Below are 23,716 nucleotides of genomic sequence, written 5' to 3'. Positions count from 1 at the left end.
AGTAGGGCCATAAAATTGCAAAAAAATATCCTTCAAAAGTTGTCCATTAATAATTGACAAACAACATGAGAGCCCTGTCTTTTTAGTATAATATTTTAATAGACGAGTCCTGGGGGGATATTTCCAAAGAAATGAGCCAAAGAGATGACGCTTGTATCTTTCATAAAGCAAAGATAGTCTAGGATAATATAAGCTAGCCCAAGGCTTCTAAAACTTATTTAGCCTATTCAGATACATATGCTTTTTAAATTTTTCGTAATTTTCTTGCATTTCACGGCTGTAGTGAACTGTTACAGTGTCAACATTTTCCGATTTTTCTTCATCCACTATCCTTGAGCAATTTTTGTTTTAAAAATAAATCGCACCAATGGGAACCAAAGGGTAGCGTTCTTTTAATGCCATGTGTTTCTGCCAGCTTTCCAAGTAGGGGCCTATTTTGAAGCTGATGAAAGCTGTGGATCCTGCATCCACATGAATATGTTTAATTTTGATCCTCTTCTAATCCATCTCTTGTGGAGTTTGACAAAGAGCTCTAGTTCCACTTTGTTTTAAGACCAGAGCAGAACAAGATGAAGAATCCACCTGTTTTTTGGAGCGAATGGATGTTTTCATAAGGAAGGGAGATTAGCATGGCTTCAATGCTCATTACAAAGAAAAGGGGCAATGGAACATTCTTCTAGGGGCACATTTTCATGAAGATGAGTGTGTCTTCTTGGAAATAACCATTTGTTTGACAAAAAGGTGAATTTGTTTATTCAGTATTCCTCTTGTCAAAAGGCAAAGTTAAATTAAGACTTCTTACCAATTGCAACAAGAGATAGATTAGAGGAAAACGGAAGCAAAAGCATACTTTCATTGAACAAATTTAGCACGAAAGCACATATTCATATGGATAAAGGATTTTCATGCAACTTGGATCCCAGTGAAAATGGTCTCTGGGTTTAACTAACGCTCATTTTTTTTAATGTACATTTTGACGTCTTTTTATATCGATATTTGGTAGGCTGAGCATGTCTGAGTATTCTTAAAGTGGAACCTAGCATTAGTGTCGAGAAAAAAAGGTCACCTCAAACATCGAATATTCGGCGACTCCACATAATTCTAAGCTGCTACATATTTTTATATCCACATACTTTAGAATGTATGTTTGACTAAAAGCAACAAAATCTGTTTAGCAGCTGACTTGATAGCTAGCCAACAGGCTTGTTGAAATGCTTAGATTATTTCAAGTGAAGCTAGACCTTCTTTGTTCAAATCGGATCGTTACTTTAAATGATTGTTGGAAACGAAAAAAATCTGACTAAATTAGCATTTCATCTTTTTTTTATCCTATAATACTGAAAGTTAATGACATATATTTTAATGAAATCAACAGACGTCATTTTGTCAATAGCACTAGTTGTATTCAACCCGCACCTTCCCATGTTACATTGGTAAATATCTGACCACTATAGATTTCCTATAGTCTTTGCTGTGGGTAATAGATTAAATATTTTTGACTTGTAAAAATAGGCAAAAGTTTTCTGATTTTGCTAAATTATTTTAAAATAGAGCCTTGGCTAACAAATGAAGAGAATAAGAGGAAATGAACTGGGGAGAAATTGGAAAACCCAGTTTTTATCCGCTAGGATAAGGGAAAACTCTGAAAAATAAATATATAAGAAGCACTGGTTCTAGTGTATTTCTCTATTACCAAGTCAATTAGTACCATCTTCGATAGATAGCGGGTAGCTGTTTACTTGCACAAAAAATACGATGATGTTTTATGAAATCTGATATGAATTCAGGTAATAAATTTATGAAAGATACATACCAAAAGCAAAAGCAAATTCAACTGCCTCAGTAACTAGTAATATACAATGATTCGGTGAAACTCTCAACAAATCTAACTAATTGTAGCTAACAATTTTATAGGTGTTTGGCAAAAACTATATTCTAGTGTTATCTTTATTTTAACTGATAAAAACTTAAGGTTTATAGTGCTGTTATATAACCAAAGTTTAGAATACTATTCTGAAAGCTGATATTGCGACTGTCGTAAAATATAATTAAATGCTAATGATTGTAGTGAGTACTTTTCAGTTTAATTTCATGCAGTTTTGTCGGTTGCACAATGGTTAAATATGCAAAAAACCTCCTTTTCTTCTTTTCTGAAAGAGTTGTCCTGGGTCTGCTTTGGTCTTCTTTCTGTTTCACGACAGTTTGTTGAATTAGTCAAGTTAAGGTCCCGGGGTAATTTTTTTTTACAAGTACACTATTTTGTATATTACTGTTGCATCTCAAGAAATTAATGATGCGTCTATGTAACAATATCTATGATATATTTTTATTTTGGAAATTTTAGAACAGTTGAACACATATGAGTTGAGGCAGAATTTTACAAGAAATATTCTGAATTAAAGCAACCTAACTAAAAATTTTGTTCACTGCTTGGCTTTTGTTTTTAACCCATATTTTATGTCTGGCTTTAGATACAAAACCAAAGCTACGCATTGACAAAACATTAGAGAAGACTCGACACAGTGGCGGAGTAGTGGATATGCGTTGTTTCTGTTAGTCAGCTTTACGTGGGAGATTTTTTCATCTTTGACATTACAGATTGACATATAAAACTTGGCGAAAAACAATCAGAATTAAAGCAGGCAAATTAAAATTTTTGGACAACTTGGCTTTTGTTTTTAACCCATAGTTTATTTCCGGCTCAAGATGTAAAAACAAAGTTACGTATTTACAACACATTGAAGAAGACTCGTTATTGCCAAGTAGTTCAGATGCGTGGTACCTGCTTGTTAGTTTTACATAGGAGATTTTTTCATTCTTAACCACTACACATTGAAAAAAAGCGAGAAAAGCACCGATCAATACCACAAAGAATTTATACCACTTTTTAATGCTTTCAGGTTTTAAATTTTATTTATCATTTTATATACATTCTAAAAATAAAAACAAAATTCAAAACTCTTATTAAAGAATATGGAAACGACTTTTCGACTTGCCAATGCTTTTATATGGGATATTTTGTGTCCATGACACACAGTCAGTGGATAAATTTTCTCCTGTATTCTGCATCAGTGTATAGTTTTCTTATTGTTTCTCTTTAAGAATAGCGAAAAAAGAACTATAGAAATAAAACCGCATTTAAATTTCAAATCAAAATATTTCGCCTCATTTGGTTTATTCTAATCAATAACAATAAAATCCAGATAATTTAATCATTATTTGCTTATTTTCTTATTAGTTAAAAAAGTTTGAGGGAACCGGATCTGTTGGTGATATCAAGATATCCTATGGTAGCGTGGTGGGTTCAATCTCTATATGGTAATACGAGACTCAGAATTTGTCCTGAGCTGCAGTAGCCTTTCACAGGGCCCTAAATTTGATTCTGGTGTTGAGAATCTGAAAAAGTGTAAAAAAAACCTGGTTTGAAGAGGAAGAAGAAGATCAAGCAAGATATATAGTTTTCACCTAACAGTGAGCTAAAAACCACTCGACACAACATTTTATGAAAAACAAAACTGCGTTCAAATATCCAAACTGAAATTTTCCAAGGTTATGATGTTTTTGCTCATCGGTAATAATTTCACAAAAAAACTGTTAAATTCCAAAATTTAAAAAAACCACAACTCCAAAATTCGCGAATTTGGAAAAAACCTCAAAAATTCACCTGATGAAGAGGTTGCCACATTTCGTCAGCGATTGGTAACCACCACTTTTATAATTTCTTAAAGATTTTGTAATAATTTACATTTTTTAGGAATTGGTTATGGACAAGCAGTAGCAACATGGTGTACTGTCAGCTACTATTGTCATCTCATGGGTTTGACTGTTTTCTACTTCCTCAGTTCTTTTGCTGATCCCCTCCCGTGGGCTATCTGTGATCCAGAGTGGGCAGATATGACAACGTGTTTTCCATCAGGAGGTAATTTGTCAGCCTATGACACAGGAAATGGCACACTTGAAAGTTCTTCTGAACAGTTTTTTATGTAAGTAGAGCAAAAAATTTACTTAAGGATAAATGCATATTTTATAGTTTTTTGATTCCTGCATTAAAAGTTTTTTTTTCTTTTCTTCTTAAGCATAAGAACTTGACTGCAAAACTTGATTTTGAAAAAAAATGAGTGATTTCAGAATTCTGTTATTCAGAAAACCACAATATTTGCTATGACTGTTCCGAAATGTCACGCCTTAAAATAATTCGGATTTTATGTGAGGAATTTACTTTTACCTATATCTATCATATCATTGCTTTGACTGTTTCTGACATAAACTAAGGTACTTTTTTCTTAAGGAATCACTATCACAAGCCCCGAAGGGCTGAATTAACATTTCAGTTAAAAAAACACAAACTGGAAGAAACATCAAGAAAAATTAAAAAAACAAAACAAAGAGTATGCATAAAAGTGTACAAAATATACACTTTCAATTCAAATTCATAACTTGTTCAAAGATTAAAACAGTCATTAAAGTTATAGCATGTCAAAAGGTTACAGAAAGTACAACTCGTTATATTAAGTAGGAAAAATATATAAAAGGCTTATTCAACCATAGAAAGGAAGTAAAACGAGTAGACATAAATGAAACATAAGCAACACCTGTAAATGTAATAAAACCTTAGAAACTAGCGTGATGTTTAAACATAAATGAAACATAAGTAACGCCTGTAAATGTAATAAAATCTTATAAACTGGAGGGATGTTTAAACATAAATGAAACATAAGCAACGCCTGTAAATGTAATAAAACCTTAGAAACTGGCGGGATGTTTAAACATGAATGAAACATAAGCAACACCTGTAAATGTAATAAAACCTTAGAAACTAGTGGGATTTTTTTTTTTAAATGTAGGGGAAAAAGTTTTTGATCTCTTTAGGTGAAGCAGCGAACAGTGGAAAAGGTACGGATGGGCTAAAAAATAACCCAAGACGGATGGAATCTAGGTGGGATCTGCTTTATCGGAAAAATGTGTTCCATAAGAGGTTTTAATATTGTATTTTTGAAAACGCAAGCACAGTGTACCTTCCCTGCGCTCAGATGTTTCTAACTAAGCTTTCATTTTAGAAAAAGGGATTAAGGGACCTTTTAAGAAATTTTACTCACATATTCCTCTTTTGGAAGGATTCAATTTCGTCTGACTCTATCTAGGAGATATCAGTCTGCCGAATCGGTAGACCAAATGAGGCAGAGTTAGGAGCTTAAGTAGGAATATAGTCAGATTAGCATTATGGACAATATTTTGAAAATTGACGTCCCCCCCGCTTAAATTAAAACAAAATGTATCACCAAGTAATTTAAAGGAGAACAAATAAACTTTAGCAGGGATACAACTAAAAAATGGGTAGTTGGGTTATCATAGATACAGAACGGCTTACTCCCATGTCCAGGGAATTATTTCCAATTGTGGTAACCTGTCCAATTAAGCAGAAATTGGTTTAATATGAAATAAAATATTTATGACGCAAAATAAAATCATGGATTTTCGAAATACCACTTTACGAGGATAAGAAGTGAAGTTTCACCATTAAAAATACCCTTGATCTTGAAAATCATCCCTGAATTTGGGAATTCAAGGATTTTGAGGAATAACCGCTTCTTTGCTTATGTACGTCTATGGTCTGGAATGATGTGTTTGACCTATGGTATAAAAGATACATTTTATGGTATCGATCAACTTTTTTTTATCTTAATTGCTACTGACCTCTGGTCCTTTTGTAATTAGGAACACCTTGGAATATTGTAAGGACCTTAATGTTTTATATTTTGTAACTCTAATATTGTATTCGTTTCATGCTATGGGTCGTATAGTCCCAGTGGGGTATATATAACCAGACCTTGTACTGTTGTGTGTTGAGTGTAATGAAAGTAATTATATTATACCAAGCCTCTCTGCAACGCTATTTAAGCTTCTCACCTATACCATTAGTACACCAAATATAATTAGTCAGGCCAAACGTAAGCAAACGTTACCCGAGTTCAATAGCCTTAGGAATGTACCCGTACCCCCTCCAAGGGAAAGCTTCATAACCATTATTGTACCCCAACAAAAACTGATTTACTACACAATGTCATTAAGGATGCTAATATTGTTTCTCATTACATTTCTAAAGCTTTTTTAATACCTTTTTAGTACTTTTATAAAAGCTTCCTATGGTTCTAATTAAACTACCCTTGTGTTTCAGGAGTCGTTCTTAAAAAATTTGTACAAAATTCAAACTTTAAGCGTTAAGATCAAGGTGTTGAGAAGGGGGCAATCCCCTTCATACACGTAATCATTTCTGGTCGTTTTAAGTTTTGATGTTGCTCCTTACTTTCAGTTGAAAAAAACTTGTTTTTTTAAATATTTAATCACATGAAAGCTCTACATTGTCATGCCGCACTTATCAATGTAAAAAAAAAAAAAAATGAATCTAGGAAAAGAAATTTACTAAACACAGAGATTGTAAAGTTTTAAAATAGTCCAAAGCCAAATATCATGAAAAGCTAGCAAGTACAAGAGGTGCAACTAATTTAAAATTTGTCTGTGAACCCAGGGGTACTAATTCACCAAAACAGCGAGGGTGACGATTTCGTTTTTCATTGAAAAAAGAAAGAAAAAATCAAGAAAAATGTCTACAAAATGAATCCTAAGCAACTTGTATTAGTAGATAAGCTTGTCACTGAAGAAAATATTAGCTGTTTCCAGATGAAATCAGTTGCACATTTTTGAAGATAAGACCTTGAAACCGTTACGGTAGAGTTTCCTGATACGCTTAATCTAATGGTGTGATTTTCATTAAGAATCAATTACTTTTAGGGGGTGTTTCCCCTTTTTTCGAAAATCAGATAAATTCTCTCATGCTCGTAGCCTTTAATAGGTAAGACTAAACTTAATGAAACTTATATATATTCAAATCAGCATAATGGTCCAGTTTTTTTTATATATCTATTGGTATCAAATTTTGTTTTTTAGAGTTTCGGTTACTATTCAGCCGGGTTACTTCTTACTTACAATTCGTTAACGCGTATTGTTTGATAATACTAACAGAACAAAAAATAATGCTAAAAAATTATGCTAGGTTTTGGATACTTTCCAGAAAACTTAAAAAAAAATTAAAATTTTGCACTAGCTACACAAATTTAAAAATGCATGAATGACAATTTATGGTTAAACATAGAAAAGATTTGATGTCAGTTACGAGCAGATGCCCTGTTTAGCTCTTTTCGCTCAGCAATGTTTTCTAATTGACAATTTTTATATTTGAAATAAAAAGAAATAAAAAGTGTCTTTCAAGGAAAAATATAAAAATGAAGCTTTGAAGATGAGACAATTCAGACAAAAAAAAAAAAAAAAAAAAAAAAAAAAAAAAAAAAAAAAAAAAAAAAAAAAAAAAAAAAAAAAAATAGAATCAGTGCCTGTTACCCTTTCCGATCTTCTTTCAACAGTAAGTTATATCATTCTGCGTTACAAAGATAAAAAAACAAAACAAAAAGAATGGCAAAATTACATTAAACATAAAAAACTTTAAAATAAAGAAAAACTGATTGCTACTAACTAAAAAAGTTTACAACTGAGGAAGGTTTTAGTCCCAATTAAACCGATTTACCCCATCTCAACCTGATCAGCAATCCATATTACTGAGGGCTTTCATATGTTTGTATAGGGTGAAGGATTATTAACCCTACTCAGCAATGAAAGTATTTGTATTGTCAACGAAATCCAGCAATTAGTTTGTGGGAAAAATAGACCAAAAACTTGCAACGAAGTTTCTTCATGTGATTCATTTTGTGACAAGAAGTTCTGATTCAGGATTTAATTGGACAAAAAAAACCCAAAGAGTACTTGTTAATTATCCAGAATACACTCGAGAATTTTAATATGTAAGATCTGAGAAAAACTGGTTTGGCTCTTTGTATTTGGAGACGATTAGCTTAGGCTCAGTGGAAACACTACGCTTTAGGTATATTTTAATTAAAAATTTAATATGCAGAGTTCTTATCTTGTTAGGTTAGGTTGTGTCAGGTTAGATATAATGCGTTCTGGGAACCCAGCTTTCCCTAGTTCTTTGTAGTAGTTTCAATAATTTTGTTAATAACGTATTATATTTTCATCATATTTTGGTATATTTCATTAGGATTAACCTAATTTCACTTCTTGGGTGTGTTCTGTATAATTGAAAATTACCTGGGCCTTAATAGGATAGGTAGAGATAACTGTTCCACTTTGTCACTTTCAGTAAAGAGTAAAAGTTCATTACAAAAAAATATACAACATTCCTTATCAATTCTTTTGTGTCGGTTGTTCTCAATCCTTGATAAACGAAGAAATAATGTTTTTCAAATGTCTATGCCAAACCATCTAGACTATTTAAACCCAGGGAAGAAGCAAGTATTTGGTTTTCTGAGTGACTCTTCTTTCTTGTCTTTTTGTAGTTTTGTGTCTTTTTTTTGTAGTTGCGAACGCAGCCCTTTGCTGCTGCGGTGGGAATATTCAGTGCTCGTTAAAAATTCTTCCAACTTATTATCAATTTCTCCGCCAAGAGGAGTAGAAATTATTCTGTGTTCTTAAAATAAAGCTTATAAAAAAATAAAGCCTTATTTGTTTCCTTATAAAATTATTGACTTTATTATCTTTGCCTTAATTTTGCATTTCTAGACGGTACGTAGTGAAGCAAAAATTTAATATCGATGATGGAATCGGACTTCCAGATTGGAAACTAGTGCTCTGCCTGCTGTTTTCATGGACTTCGATCTTCTTAGTGCAAGTAAAGGTAAGCACACATAGCAACACAGCTAGTCATGTCCCCTACACATCACGTCACTCACTTTAGTTTTCCTATTGAATCTTCAGAAAAAAATTGTTTCAAATAAGAACTTTCAATAGCATATTAAAGGGAAGGAGAGCATACTACTGTTCACATACACGAGTGCGACTGGGAATACAAAGGGTTAAATTTCATGGGTTCAAATAGTAATGGTGCTGGTGCAATACATCTTTGATGTGGAAATTAACGCCTCAATTTTGTTTTTGAGCTTGTAATCGGAAAAAATTTTGATATTTAAAATTAAAATACTTGAAAATTCGAAAGGAATTTAGCTCAACATATTCATAAAAATTTGAAGCTAATGCAAAGGTTCTCAATATTTTTGGGCTACAGCTCGCTTAAAATGTAAGACTTTTTCCTGACTACCTTAATATACCACATTTTTTCAAAGTTTTTGACTTTCTTAAGAAATCAGAAAACTTATTTCTTAAAAGGCGATTCCTCATTTAGTAACAAAATGATACTACAAATACTATTTTCTTTTCTTTTTTTTTGTAAGATCCAACTTGGGTCTTGACAGCCACCATGAACTTGGTAACAGCTGCTGGTTGCCATACAAAAGCATTCTATGAGGGTTGAATAGGGGCTGGAGTAAACTTTTGTGTAGTTAGGTTAGCTTAACAATTTGTTAAACAGAAATTATGGATTCAGAGACAATTTACTGAACGTTGATTAATGATTGACAGCGCTAAAAATAATAATGCGTGGATGCGTGGGAAAGGCTTGTTGTTAGTTAAACAACCTTTCAAATCTTGAAATAAAATAGGATATGGGGACCTCATTTCTTGTTCGAAGTTATTTTTCAGGCAATTCTTACTTTTTATTAAATAAAAGATCAGCTTATTTTTGAAAAAAGTAAAGAGCGGAGCTATGTCTTTAGCAGGGCAAAAAAAAACTATCAGAAATTAAAATGAACTATGAACAAAAAGTTAAAGAAATAGATATTAGACTTAATAAAAAATGAAATCAATAATGAACGTATAAAGAACCAAAAATAAAACTGATATTCAACTCAAAATCAAAACATACAGAAATTACTTGGTATTTGAACTGGAAAGTCGTCCCCCTTGTACCCATATTACAATTTAAAAGAAAACAGATACTGAAAGACAGATATTTCAGTTAAAAAAGACGGATGTTAGACTTAACATAAAAAACAGAAACAATAATGCACTTGTACTGTACCAAAGATAAAACATACAGTCAACTCAAACTCAAAACGAACAGAAATTACTAGATAATGAAGGTATAAAAATATGGAAAGTTGTCCCCCTTGCACTCTAGTTATAGTGCGAGTGCCATTCGTGCTTTACTGAAAAAGTATATATTTTAAGCGATATCATAGCGTATACAAAATAGAAAATGGGTGTCTTGTAAAATGAAAACTGAAAGCCGTATCCCAAGGCCGTAGTAAAGGATTTACACGATTTGACCCCCCCCCCTATCAAACAAAACCAATAATTAATTCAGAGACAATGTACTGAAGGTTGATTAATGATTGCCAATGTTAAAATTAATAATGCGCGGAAAAGGCTTGCTCTTTACTAAACAACCTTTCAAATCTCGGGATAAAATAAGACATGGGGACCCTCATTCCTTGTTCAAAGTAAATTTTTGGGCCATTCTTACTTTTTATTAAATAAAAAACAGCTTATTTCTTAAGAATAGTAAAGACCGAAGTTATGTTTTGAAAAGAGCAAAAAAAAACTTTCAGAAATTATAATGAACTATGAACGAAAAGTTAGTAGAAACGGATATTAGACTTAACAAAAAATGAAACCACTAATGAAATTACAATGTACAGAAAAAAACTGATATACAGCTCCAACTCAAAAGAAACAGAAATTACTAGGTATGGGGACTGGGAAGTTGTCCCGCTTATACCCAAATTAGAGTTTAAAAAAATCATAGATTAAAAAAAACAGATATTAAAGTTAAAAGAAACAGATGTTAGACGTAATTTAAAAAGAACAATAATGAACTTATAATGTACAAAATATAAAATTGATAGTTAACTCAAACTCAAAACGAAAAGAAATTACTAGATATAAGAATTGGAAAGACGTCCCCCTCGTACTTTAATTGTAGCGCGAGTGTCATTCGCGCTTTACTGAAAATAGCATGTTTAAGCGATTTCATAGTGAAAGCAAAATAAAAAATGGATTTCCTGTGAAATATAAACTCAAGGTCGTATCCAGAGTGAAGGGTTTACCGGGCTTCAGCTCACCCCCAAATCTGGCTCTTTACGTTAAAGTATTCTTAGTGTCTTCAAAAGAGCTATTTGTTCTAATTAAACGGCTTTTGGGATTCAGGGGGCAAAATTCGAACTTTAGCATAAAGAGCGAGGTATTGACGAAGGGGTGAACCCCCTCGTGTTACGTATATGAGGGAGTTTCTTCCCCTCGTCAGTACTTCGCTCTTTACGCTAAAGTTAGAATTTTGTTAAATAATGGACGATATAAACAAGAATTTGTTTGTGTTATTTTTTGACCGATATTAGCATTTAATATTATCTTAAGCAGCTTCTTAACTATGATTTTTATGTGATAGTAAACCAAAGATAATGTATGCTTTCGGCTTGCGGTTGTTATCAAATAAAAAGACAAGTTTTTCACAATTGAAAGTAAGGAACAACATTAAAACTTAAAACGAACAGAAATATATTACGTATATAAGAGGAGTTCCCCCCTTTTCAGTACCTCATTCTTTACGCTAATGCTTGACTTATCGTTCCAATTATTTAAGAATGACTCCTGATGCGCAAGGATCATTTAATTAGAATAATAAGCTTTTTACAAATTCACAAACATTTGAGGGTAAAGAGTGAGGTAGTGAGGAGGGGGCAACTCCCTCATATACGTAATAAGAACCAAACAAAAAATCTGAGAAAATTGCAGTTCAAACAGTTCGTGGTAACGAACTATAAGTAAGGAGCGACCCGGTTCAATAGTAACCGAAAACGGTTTAAAAAGAAAGATTTTGATACCAACAGACATATTAAAGGAATCAGCTGTTTATGCTGATTTCAAATATATAAATTTCATTAAGTTTAGTCTCACCCATCAAAGGTTACGAGCCTAAGAAATTTTCCTGATTTTCGAGAAAAGGGGGGATCACCCCCTAAAATTCAATTGACCATAATGAAAATAACACCATCAGATTTGACATTCTTTTTAAGGCTCGTAACTTTTGATGGGTGGGACTAAACTTGATGAAACTTATATATTTAAAATCAGCATAAAAATCCAATTCTTTTGATGTATGGAGCCGGGGTGCTCCATCACTTACATCCGGTTGCTTTGATGTTTTAGCCGGGTTGCTCCTTACTTACAGTTCGTTACCACGAACTGTTTGACAAGTAACCAGTTTTCATGTTCGAGTTTTGCTTTTAACAAGTTTTGGTTAAAATTATTCCGTGTAAGGAAAAAAAATAATGAAACGGGCCTTTTACAAAACCTCTCTTATACAATATGCTAATGATTGTATTTCATGTATTATGACAAGTAACAAGTTTTATTGTATGAGTTTCGCTCGTAACACGTTTCTGATTAACGATACCATTTTCTGTTCTCCAGGGAATAAAAACTTCAGGAAAAGTCGCCTATTTTACAGCACTCTTCCCCTATGTTGTGTTAATAGTTTTGCTTGGACGAGGAGCAACCCTACCTGGAGCTGAAACAGGAATTTTATATTTTATCACACCGCAGTGGCAGGAAATTTTGAACCCAAGTGTAAGCATAAATCTTTTGTCAATGATTCCTTTTAATTTGTTTTATCGATGTTGTTCACCTAAAAGACATAAGTGATATGTCAAATAGAACTCGGATAATAAACAAAAGTATGGTTAGTACCGAGGGGGGGGGGAAGAAATGCAATTACACAATATCTAAGTGAGCCACTAGCGCGAGATGTAAAAATTTATTAACAGATTAGTTGTAAAATATTTTAGTAGCAGCTTTTTGTATAACAGCTTTGGGAGAAGCTATACAAAAATAGGCTACATTTCGGGAGGGAGGTAAAAGAAAAAAGTAATTAAATGAACGTTGATAAACATTGTTGAGAAAATCATAAAAACTAAAAATTTTTGCTAGTAGGTTGGCATGCAGACAACCCCTTTACCTAGTGTGCGCTAAAGCGTCTGCTTAGTAAAACCTAAAACAGCGTAAATGTCTTTTCAACTTCCCATTGTGGCCAGAAATTAATTCTTGTTACCTATTCTTGGGGAGGTTTTGCCTTTCCCTACAAGTTTGGAAAATTTAATCAGTATTTAACGAAAAAAAACAGGGCAATATTTCATTCTTTTTTTTTGCCCACTGGGACAAACTCCTGGTGTTTTCTCCCTTCCTAAGAGAAAGTTAAAATTCCATCATAGTGCAACGTTTCTTCCGTACAACTCACAACTCACAATAGCATCATTCTCGTCTTTCGTGTGTGTTTTTTTGTCTATTTTAAGCAGATATGTCATCATGGGGTCCATTAAGGGAGAAGATAAATCTGCTACCTATTGGTACGGGCTTCTTCTGCAGCTTCACTGAAGTTGAAAAGACTTATAAAAAATGGATTTCTCATGTAATATTTACGCGGAAGAGAAGGAACACTTATAATTTTTGCTTTGAGCTATGTCTACTGCCGAACCCTTGTTCTGTCAACTTCTATGTGACGATTAGGGGTTAACTACCCGGAATAAAATCACTTACCTACTATTTACTTAGGTCTTCTCACGCCCGCTACCGCAAAAGCTGACAACGGTGCCTTTCTACAACGATCTCTCTTGTACATGAAACTAAAGATCTTCCAGCGGTAATCTGGACAGCATAACTATTTCTCAAGGCATTGGCCAAGTTTTGCCCTTTGTCGTCTGCGTCTCCTGATGCTGAGAGGGTCCCAACACCACAAATCACGAAGGGTCTACTGTGACCCCCTAAAATGTTGATCAAATTTTAATACAGCCATTATGTATGCAATAATCAAAAAATCGGGGTAAAATAATAATATACAATCGAGGTAAAATAACCACTACATACCACAGTTTATGGGCGATAAACAACACAAACGGTTAACCGTTTATTGCTAGCAATGAAAAAGGGGAGTTTTCTTTTATTTTTGGTTGTGCTGGAATGGCCTGCATTCGTAAAACAATCCTTTGAGGATGATACTTATCTCTGGATAAAAAAGCCTCCCTTCGGTATTCATTAGGAAGATGGGGGCTGGAATATAAAAGTTATTTATAGGGTCACCATCTCCAGGCTTTCAAAGGTTAATTTTTCAACCAAACCTGACTCATATGAATGTTCCACATGATCATTGGTAGGAGGGGGACACAAGGACAAGAAACACGTCCTTGTTTCCATCGGGATATAAGGAGTAATCAGACAATGTATATAAATTAAAGATGAGCTAAATTACCATAAAAACCAAGTGAAAATAAAGCTCTTAGTAAAAATGGCCACCTCGCTCCTCAAGAAACTTCCTGGCAAGGATCTGCGCACACTTTTCTACCTTTGTGCGGGTAGTCACGTGAATTAAATCCCTTCTCGGCAGAGAGAAAATATTTTCAGAAATGAGGGGTTATATCAGCCCCTTTTACAGTAACAATCATAAAGGCAAAGACCAAAAATATTCCCAAGAATGAACGGAACCTAGATATCAAATCTTCCATGTCCTCTTCTTTGCCAAAACTCTAATATATGTATTACACATTTATGTTCAAACAGTTCGTGGTAACGAACTGTAGTAAGGAGCGACCCGGCTCAATAGTAACCAAAACTCTAAAAATTGAATTTTGATATCAATAACTACATCAAAAGAATCGTATTTTAATGTTGATTTTAAAAATATAAGTTTCATCAAGTTTAGTCTTACCCATCAAAAGTTACGAGCCTGAGAAAATTTGCCTTATTTAAGAAAATAGGGGAAAACACCCCCTAAAGTTCGTAGGATCTTAACGAAAATGACACCATCAGATTCAGCGTATCAGAGAACCCTACTGTAGAAGTTTCAAGCTCCTATCTACAAAAATGTGGAATTTTGTATTTTTTGCCAGAAGACAAATCACGGATGCGTGTTTATTTGTTTGTTGTTTTTTTTTTTTTTCTTTTCCCCAGGGGTCATCGTATCGACCAAGCGGTCCTAGAATGTCACAAGAGGGCTCATTCTAACGGAAATGAAAAGTTCTAGTGCCCTTTTTAAATGACCAAAAAAATTGGAGGGCATCTAGGCCCCCTCCCACGCTCATTTTTTTTCCCAAAGTCAACGGATCAAAATTTTGAGATAGCCATTTTGTTCAGCATAGTCAAAAACGATAATAACTATGTCTTTGTGGATGACTTACTCCCCCACAGTCCCTGGGGGAGGGGCTGCAAGTTACAAACTTCGACCAGTGTTTACATATAATAATGGTTATTTGGAAGTGTACAGATGTTTTCAGGGGGATTTTTTTGGTTTTGGGGGTAGGGTTGAGGGGAGGGGGCTATGTGGGAGGATCTTTCCTTGGAGAAATATGTAATGGGGGAAGAGGGCGCAGGGCACAGGACGAATCTGGTCACGTTAGAAAAAATCGTCAAATTCAGAGCTTAATATACAATGCTGGGTGTTCGGAGCCTCTCTATTATGGAGTATAATTTGGAAATAACACAACTATACGAGCGATAAAACATATATACCACAACCATAACTCAACTAACGAAAGAACTGTTAAGAGATAACACAAATATAAAGCGAAAACAGGTGAAAACTAACGGGAAAATAAACGAACTAAGAAGTGGAAGGGGCCCAGAGAAAAAATATAATCCTTTTCCAATTTTGAGCCTAACTTCTGCAAAGGAGTAATAATGTCAGAAGCCCCGAAATACCAAATTATTTTATTTTCAAACAGTTCGTGGTAACGAACTGTAGTAAGGAGCGACCCGGCTCAATAGTAAACGAAACTCTAAATAACGGAATTTTGATGCTAAAATATACATCAAAAGAATCGGATTTCATGCTGATTTTAAATATATAAGTTTCATCAAATTTGGTCTTTTTAGTCAAAAGTTAAGAGCCTGAGAAAATTTGTCTTATTTTAGAAAATAGGGGAAAACACCCCCTAAAAGAGAATCTTAATAGGGAAAAATAGGGGAAAACACCCCCTCACAGAATCTTAACGAAAATAACACCATCGCATTCAGCGCATCAGAAAACCCTATAGTAAAATTTTCAAGCTCCTATCTACAAAAATGTGTAATTTCGTATTTTTTGCCAGAAGACAAATCACGAGTGCGTGTTTATTTGTTTGTTGTTTTTTTTCCCAGGGGTCATCGTATCGACCAAGTGGTCCTAGAATTTTGCAAGAGGGATCATTCTAATGGAAATGAAAAGTTCTAGTGCCCTTTTTAAGTGACCAAAAAAATTGGAGGGCACCTAGGACCCCTCCCACGCTCATTTTTTCTCCAAAGTCAATAGATCGAAATTTTGAGATAGCCATTTTGTTCCGCATAGTCAAAAACCATAATAACTATGTCTTTGGGAGTAACTTACTCCCCCAAAGTCCTCGGGGGAGGGGCTGCAAGTTACAAACACCGACCAGTGTTTACATATAATAATGGTTATTGGTAAGTGTACAGTCGTTTTCAGGGGATTTTTTTTTGGTTTAGGGGGTGGGGTTGAGGGGAGGGGGCTATGTGGGAGGATCTTTCCTTGGAGAAATATGTCATGGGGGAACAGAAATTCAATGAAAAGGGCGCAGGATTTTCTAAAATTACCATAAAAAAAAAATGAAAAAATAAACATGGAAAAATTCTTTCAATTGAAAGTAAGGAATAACATTGAAACTGAAAACGAACAGAGATTATTACGCATATGAGGGGTTCTAAAAATACTTTAGCATAAAGAGCGAGGTATTTAGGAGGAGATAAATACCTCGCTCTTTATGCTATAGTATTTTTAGTAATTTCAACTATTTATTCTACGGCCTTTCTGGTTCAGGGGTCATTCTTAAAGAATCGGCACAAAACTTACGATATAGTGTAAAGAGCGAGGTATTAACGAGGGTACAAACCCCCTCATATACATAATAAAAATTTAAGAATATAAAAGTTTTTTACGTAAGTTAATTCTTAAGTTACGTATATTTTTTACTAATAAAAAAATATGTTAAAAATTAAAATTTATAGTTGCATTTTTGTGTAACCGAAAAATTGCATGGCAACTAGGCCTCCTTCCCCATCCCATATTTTTCAAAATCGTCTGATCAGAACTAAGGGAAAGCCATTTAGCCAAAAAAAGAATTAAAATGTGAATTTCATTTTAATAATTTATGTGTGGAGAGCCAAAATCAAACATGCATTAATTCAAAAACGTTCAGAAATTACATAAGAAAACTAGTTTCTCTAACTGAAAGTAAGGAGTGACATTAAAACTTAGAACGAACAGAAATTACTCCGTATATGAAATGGGTTGTCCTCTCCGCAATCCTTTGCTCTTTACGATAAAGTTTGATTCTTTACCACAATTCTGCTTTTTAAAACAATTAAAAGCTTTAGCATAAAGAGCGAGGGATTGCGGAGGGGACAACCCATTTCATATACGGAGTAATTTCTGTTCGTTTTAAGTTTTAATGTCGCTCCTTACTTTCATTTCAAAAAACTTGTTTTTTTTATTTAATTTCTGAAAGTTTTTGAATTAATGTATGTCTGATTTTGGCTCTCCGTACATAAATTATTAAAATGAAATTTGCATATTAATTCTTTTTTGGCTAAATGGCTTTCTCTTAGTTTTGATCAGACGATTTTGAGAAATAAGGGGTGGGGAAGGAGGCCTAGTTGTCTTCCAATTTTTCGGTTAATTAAAAAGGCAACTAGATATTTTAATTTTTAACGAACGTTTTTATTAGTAAAAAAAATAAGCAACTTAAGAATTAACTTACGTAACAAACTTTTATATTCTTATATATTTGATTATAAATATGAGGGGGTTGGTCCCCTCGTTAATACCTCGCTCTTCACACTAAATCTTGTTTTGTCCCAATTCTTTAAGAATGACCCCTGAATCAGAAAGGCCGTAGAATAAATAGTTGAAATTACTTAAAAAAAATTTTTTATCCAGTTTTTTACTGTCCAGTTTTTCTTTTTTTTTTTTCTTTTTTTTTTCTTTCCAGTTTTTTACTGTTTTAAAAAGAAGAATACAGAGAAAGAGTCAAACTTTAGCGTAAAGAGCGAGGCGTTGATGAGGAAGCAGCCTCTTCATATACGAAGTAATTTCTGTTCGTTTTAAGTTTTAATGTCGCTCCTTACTTTCAGTTAAAAAAAAACTTGTTTTTTTTATTTAATTTTTATTTTAAGGCTCAATACAATTTTGAGGTTATATATATATTTCAAGCCTCAAGAAAAATTGAAAATAGTGGGTACTAAAATACACTCTTTGAAGCACGTGGCCCTCCCCTCTCGGCCTAAAAAATGACACTAAGCCTCTCCTTAATAATAGCTGATGTGCACTACGACTGAACCTAACTTTATAGGAAGTCAAATTTACTAAATAGTTTAATGAAGTTTCAATATATATGTCAAAAATTTTTCTTTGCAATAAAAAAGGAATTATCACCCCGCAGCATTCTCATTCCGGCCCAGTCTTGATGGATAGAGAAGAGAGATGAACTGTCCATACAAGGACCTGCAGTTTTCGAGAACGAATGCGCAAGCGTACAGCATTACTTAATCTTCAACTGGAAAGCTCAACATATGCTTTTTCGACTTCTTTTTTTTCTATTTAATTTTACCTTGTCATTCCAACACCTTTTTTATTATTGATTTCTGCTTAGATTCTACAATATTTTGGAAAATAAATCCAATTACAGGTATGGTTTGCTGCTGTTAGTCAGTGTTTCTTCTCATTATCGGTTGGGTTTGGACCTATCATCATGTTTTCAAGTTATAATGATTTTCGACATAACATGTATAGGTAAGAAGCATAATCTTATTTGTGTTACTTTGTTTCTATTTCTTCACTTACCACTTCCATCAATTTACTTTTTTCTTAATAAGTAATTAATAAGTTGTTAAGTAAGTAAAAGTAGGTTATAAAAACAGTAATTCAGTAGTAGTTTTCAACTAGACATTAAAGCTTTAATTGTTTTAAAAAGTAGAATTGTGGCAAAGAGTCAAACTTTAGCGTAAAGAGCGAGGGATTGTGGAGGGGACAACTCATTTCATATACGGAGAAATTTCTGTTCATTTTAAGTTTTAATGTCGCTCCTTACTTTCAGCTAAAAAAATTAGTTTTTTTTATTTAATTTCTGAACGTTTTTGAATTAATGCATGTTTGATTTTGGCTCTCCGCACATAAATTATTAAAATGAAATTTGTATATTAATTCTTTTTTTGGCTAAATGGCTTTCTCTTAGTTTTGATAAGACAATTTTGAGAAATAAGGGGTGGAGAAGGAAGCCTAGTTGCCCTCCAATTTCTGGGTTACTTAAAAAGGCAACTAGAACTTTTAATTTTTAATGAACGTTTTTATCAGTAAAAAATATACGTAACTTAAGAATTAACTTACGTAACAAACTTTCATAACCTTATATTTTTATTATGTATACGAGGGGGTTTGTACCCTCGTTAATACCTCGCTCTTTACACTAAATCGTAAGTTTTGTCCCAATTCTTTAAGAATGACCCCTATAAGAATGACCCTATTTATAGTTGAAATTACTAAAAATACTTTAGCATAAAGAGCAAGGTATTTATCTCCTCCTAAATACCTTGCTCTTTGTGCTAAAGTATTTTTAGAACCCCTCATATGCGTAATAATCTCTGTTCGTTTTAAGTTTCAATGCTTCTTCTTCCTTTCATTTGAAAAAACGTTTTCATGTTTATTTTTCATTGTTTTCTTAAAGTAATGCTAGAGAATCCTGCGCCCTTGTCATTGAATTTTTCTTCCCCCATGACAGATTCCTCCAAGGAAAGATCCTCCAACATAGCCCCCCCCCTCAGCCCCACCCCCAAACAAAATAAAATCCCCCTGAAAACGTCTGTACACTTCCTAATAACCATTACTATATGTAAACACTGGTCAAAGTTTCTAACTTGCAGCCCTTCCCCAGGGATTGATGGCTATCTCAAAATTTTGATCCGTTGACTTTGGGAAAAAATGAGCGTGGGAGGGGGCCTAGATGCCCTCCAATTTTTTGGTCACTTAAAAAGGGCACTAGAACTTTTCATTTCCGTTAGAATGAGCCCTCTTGCGACATTCTAGGACCACTTGTTCGATACGATGACCCCTGGGGAAAAGAAAAAAAAAACAAACAAATAAACACGCACCCGTGATTTGTCTTCTGGCAAAAAATACAAAATTCCACATTTTTGTAGATAGGAGCTTGAATCTTCTACAGTAGGGTTCTCTGATACGCTGAATCTGATGGTGTCATTTTCGTTAAGATCCTACGACTTTTAGAGGATGTTTCTCCCTATTTTCCTAAATAAGGCAAATTTTCTCAGGCTCGTAACTTTTGATGGGTAAGACTAAACTTGATGAAACTTATATATTAAAAATCAGCATTAAAATGCGATTCTTTTGATGTAGCTATTGATATCAAAGTTCAATTTTTTAGAGTTTTGGTTACTATTGAGCCGGGTCGCTCCTTACTACAGTTCGTTACCACGAACTGTTTGAAATAATAAGCAAGCAATAAGCACGCAAAAAGAATATGAAATAAGTAAGTAAATAAGTAAAGTAAAAGAAAAAATAACAAAAATAATAGAGGATTTCAATGAATTAATACGATAATTAATTAATAAATTTAAGAAATAGGGTAACTTATTAAGTCACAAACCAATTAGAAAACTAAATAAACAAATAACAATGATGAATAGTAGCAATAAAATAATAGAGATAATGAAGTAATAAATCAAACGAAAACTTAAAATTAGTAACATATTACTTTGAAATTATTTAAATTATTGAATGTACTTAAGTGCTTATTGGCTTTACTTTCAATTTTCCTCCATTAGGCGTTTTGGAAACAATCAAGAACAAGTATATATTACTTATGAAGAAATGGAAGAATACAAATAAATATGTGCCTTTATATTTGCACACCTTGTGTCGAAAGCCATTGTAGCTGGAAAATACGAGGATGGGTCCAAATTCAACCACTAATGAGACAGAACATTGACTAGCCACTGCAAATCATACCAGTAAAAGTGTTCATCTGCAAAATTAGAACTCTTCTAAAATACTTCTTCTAAAATACGGTAGAATTTAAGTAAATGGTATTTATAAAAAAAAGTGTCTGAGAAATTAATGACTAAAGAAAAACAAGAACTCCGTCAATAAAATTTCTTCTCTTACATCATTGCTGTAAATTCCATTAACAAAATTTTCCTTTTAATTTTGATTTCCTTTATTCATCGCCTTCAATCTTTGACGTATTTTTCTAAGCGACTCACTCAGCTCAATATTTCTGAAATTATTAAAAGTTGATAAAGAAGTTTTCCAAGGAAAAGTAAATAGCCATATTAAATTCAAGGACGAGCTGGAATTACTTAAGAAAATAATTTAAACTGAAAGCAAACAGATTTAAGTATGAGTGAATAAATGGATACCAAACGGATAGAATTGAATAAACTATCAGGTAAAATTTGAAAGAAATAGTAACTACCATAAATAGGAATAGAATTACCTACCCCTAAATTTTCAAAACGCTATTTGTGCTTTACTTTAATAAAAATATATTTTAAACATCATCATGAAAAACTAAATAGCCAGAGTACTTTTCCAGTAAGTAATTAGTTCTTTCCAGTAATCTTGATTAGTACGATGATTTTGTTTTTGTCAATCTTTTGACAAAAAAAGCCCCCCTGTTTAACATTCATGTCTTTTTTATTGATCATTCCTTTTCGGCTCTGTTTGTTTTAAGATTCACTAATTTATTTTTTTAACTATTCATTTTTGTTTTAATTCTTTTAGGATTTATTTATTCATTTATAGTAGTATCTGCTATCTTAACATTTGGTGTCATTGTTCTTTTAATTTTCTATTTATTTTGGATTTCACTCATTCATCGACAGTAATCTCTGTTCGTTAATACCTTCTCAGCTTTGGTTTTATTACGCTCTTTACTTTTTTTAATAGCTTTTTTTGTAACATTCATTTAAGTTAATACTAAAGACGGATGTAGCTTGAATTGCTAACAAAAACATGTCTAATTTGAAGCAAATGTAGACAGAAGGTGTTGAAATTAATTAGAAATTTCGTTGCTAATTAAATAGAATAATAGAAACGAACTTTTTATTTTTTTCGTTTAACCTTGTTTCTCTTACAGTTTTTCTAATGCTAATAAATGTCAACAAAAAATGGACAAAACGTGCACAAAATGTCTTAAATGTTACAAGTGAAAGGCTAATTTATAACAAATAAAAGGCTAATTTTGTGGATAAATTCGATTACAGGTATGGTTTGCTGCCGTTAGTCAATGTTTTCTCTCACTAGGGGTTGGGTTTGGACCCATAATCATGTTTTCCAGCTATAATGACTTTCGACACAAGACATATAGGTAAGAAACAGTTTTTTCTTCCATTCTTCTGCTAATCTCCCTTGATCTGGCAGTTGAAAAATAAAAGGAGGAGATATTAATATGAATGAAGACCTAAAGAGTCCTAATTGAACGTAACCTAACTTAAGCCTAACTGGAGACCTTATGACTCGAGGGCGAAATGGAACTAAAAATGAAAAGAAATAGAAATGTATGATGGTGCTGGATTTGAAAAACAAAATACGATTGTCTCAAATAAGAGTGGCATTGTCGCTCCTCGAACCCCCCAGAAGGCCAGATTTGTTGTCTTAAATATTGGAATCACAGTAAGTGAGAGGTTAGTGACGAAAGGTAGAATATTGAAGGAGGAAGGACCCGACAGACCAAGATACACTATTCATACAGATTAAAAGTTTTAGCATGATTCATATTTCGAGAAAGTTTTACGGGGCCACCCTTTGCCAAACTTAAACTTTATATGATTGACTTCAACAGTCAGGACTTATTCAAGTTAGCAATCTATGCATGGCTATTTTCAATAATGTAAAATTTAAAGTAAAATTAACAATATCAGTTGCGTTTCAGAAGACATTTCTACACTTTTCTCGGATTATGCAAGCTGCTGTGTGAAAATACCTTTTGACCTGGTATGCAGTAGATTGACCTCTGTTTTACAATGCAGGGTCCGGGGTAGACCATAGATACTGCAGGGCCGACCAGGAGGGATCAAGTAAGTTAAGTTAAGCATTAAGTAAGTTTTTGAGGGAGATTTATGGATTTCCTGTGTGGTAAAATAGCATATGAAGACCCATTTGCATTATCTCAGGAACGATGAAATATGGAATAAAAATGTTCAGTTAATATTGAGGAGGATACTGAAATAAATTAAAAGACAAAATTTGCATCCGGGTTATTCAAAGGGCTTACGTAAAATACTTCAGGAGCAACAAAGGTGTTAGGCTTGAATATTCAGGGAATATTGAGAGGGATGTTGTAATCAATAAAAAGACATCATGTGTATCCAGGTTGTCAGAATAAAATGTTCATGTCAAAGTTAAAACATAAGAGTTTAAAGAGTCAAAATTAAAGGTAAAGAATAAATAAAAAGAATACGCCATTTGGCTTTACAGTCTTATCGGCGTTGCTGCGCTCTGTGTCATAACCCTTCAGCCGGGAAGTGCAATGGAGTGTTGGGGGCTAGCCATCTTCTGCTCTCACTCACCCGTCCTGAGTCAGAAATAAAGAACTAAGTGATTATTCTATTATATAATTATTCTCTCATTTTATTTTCACTTATGGATACATTTTTTTTATTTCATCAAAAGATTTTTTTATTACATCGATATTTTGCAAAGTATATTATCTAAAAATTACTGTTGAACAAAATTTTAGTTCAAGAACCGTTACAAACCTTCATT

At 33.2% G+C, this 23,716-nt stretch overlaps 1 protein-coding gene and 1 long non-coding RNA gene across 3 annotated transcripts in view; one reads left to right on the top strand and one right to left on the bottom strand.

The window, feature by feature from the left end:
* Positions 1-23,716, top strand: part of LOC136041596 (sodium-dependent nutrient amino acid transporter 1-like) — a 157,994-nt gene that overhangs the window by 59,364 nt on the left and 74,914 nt on the right. Inside the window, exons 4-7 of one of the 2 annotated variants that reach the window (XM_065726301.1) lie at positions 3,755-3,983; positions 8,629-8,743; positions 12,373-12,528; positions 22,216-22,319. In XM_065726301.1, coding sequence (XP_065582373.1) covers positions 3,755-3,983; positions 8,629-8,743; positions 12,373-12,528; positions 22,216-22,319 — 604 coding nt within the window. Of the gene's footprint in view, positions 1-3,754; positions 3,984-8,628; positions 8,744-12,372; positions 12,529-18,626; positions 18,731-22,215; positions 22,320-23,716 lie in introns of both variants that reach the window. The other variant, XM_065726300.1, reaches the window with a different exon arrangement.
* The window catches only part of LOC136041599 (uncharacterized), a 78,683-nt gene continuing 58,189 nt past the window's right edge, over positions 3,223-23,716 (bottom strand). Inside the window, exons 2-3 of the long non-coding RNA XR_010621065.1 lie at positions 13,495-13,718; positions 3,223-3,396 (exon numbers count right to left, since the gene is read on the bottom strand). This is a non-coding gene — a long non-coding RNA (uncharacterized LOC136041599). The remainder of the gene's footprint in view (positions 3,397-13,494; positions 13,719-23,716) is intronic.

Source organism: Artemia franciscana, unplaced genomic scaffold (genome assembly GCF_032884065.1).
Source record: "Artemia franciscana unplaced genomic scaffold, ASM3288406v1 PGA_scaffold_30, whole genome shotgun sequence".
NCBI lineage: Eukaryota > Metazoa > Arthropoda > Branchiopoda > Anostraca > Artemiidae > Artemia > Artemia franciscana.
This window is presented reverse-complemented; position numbering and strand designations above follow the sequence as displayed.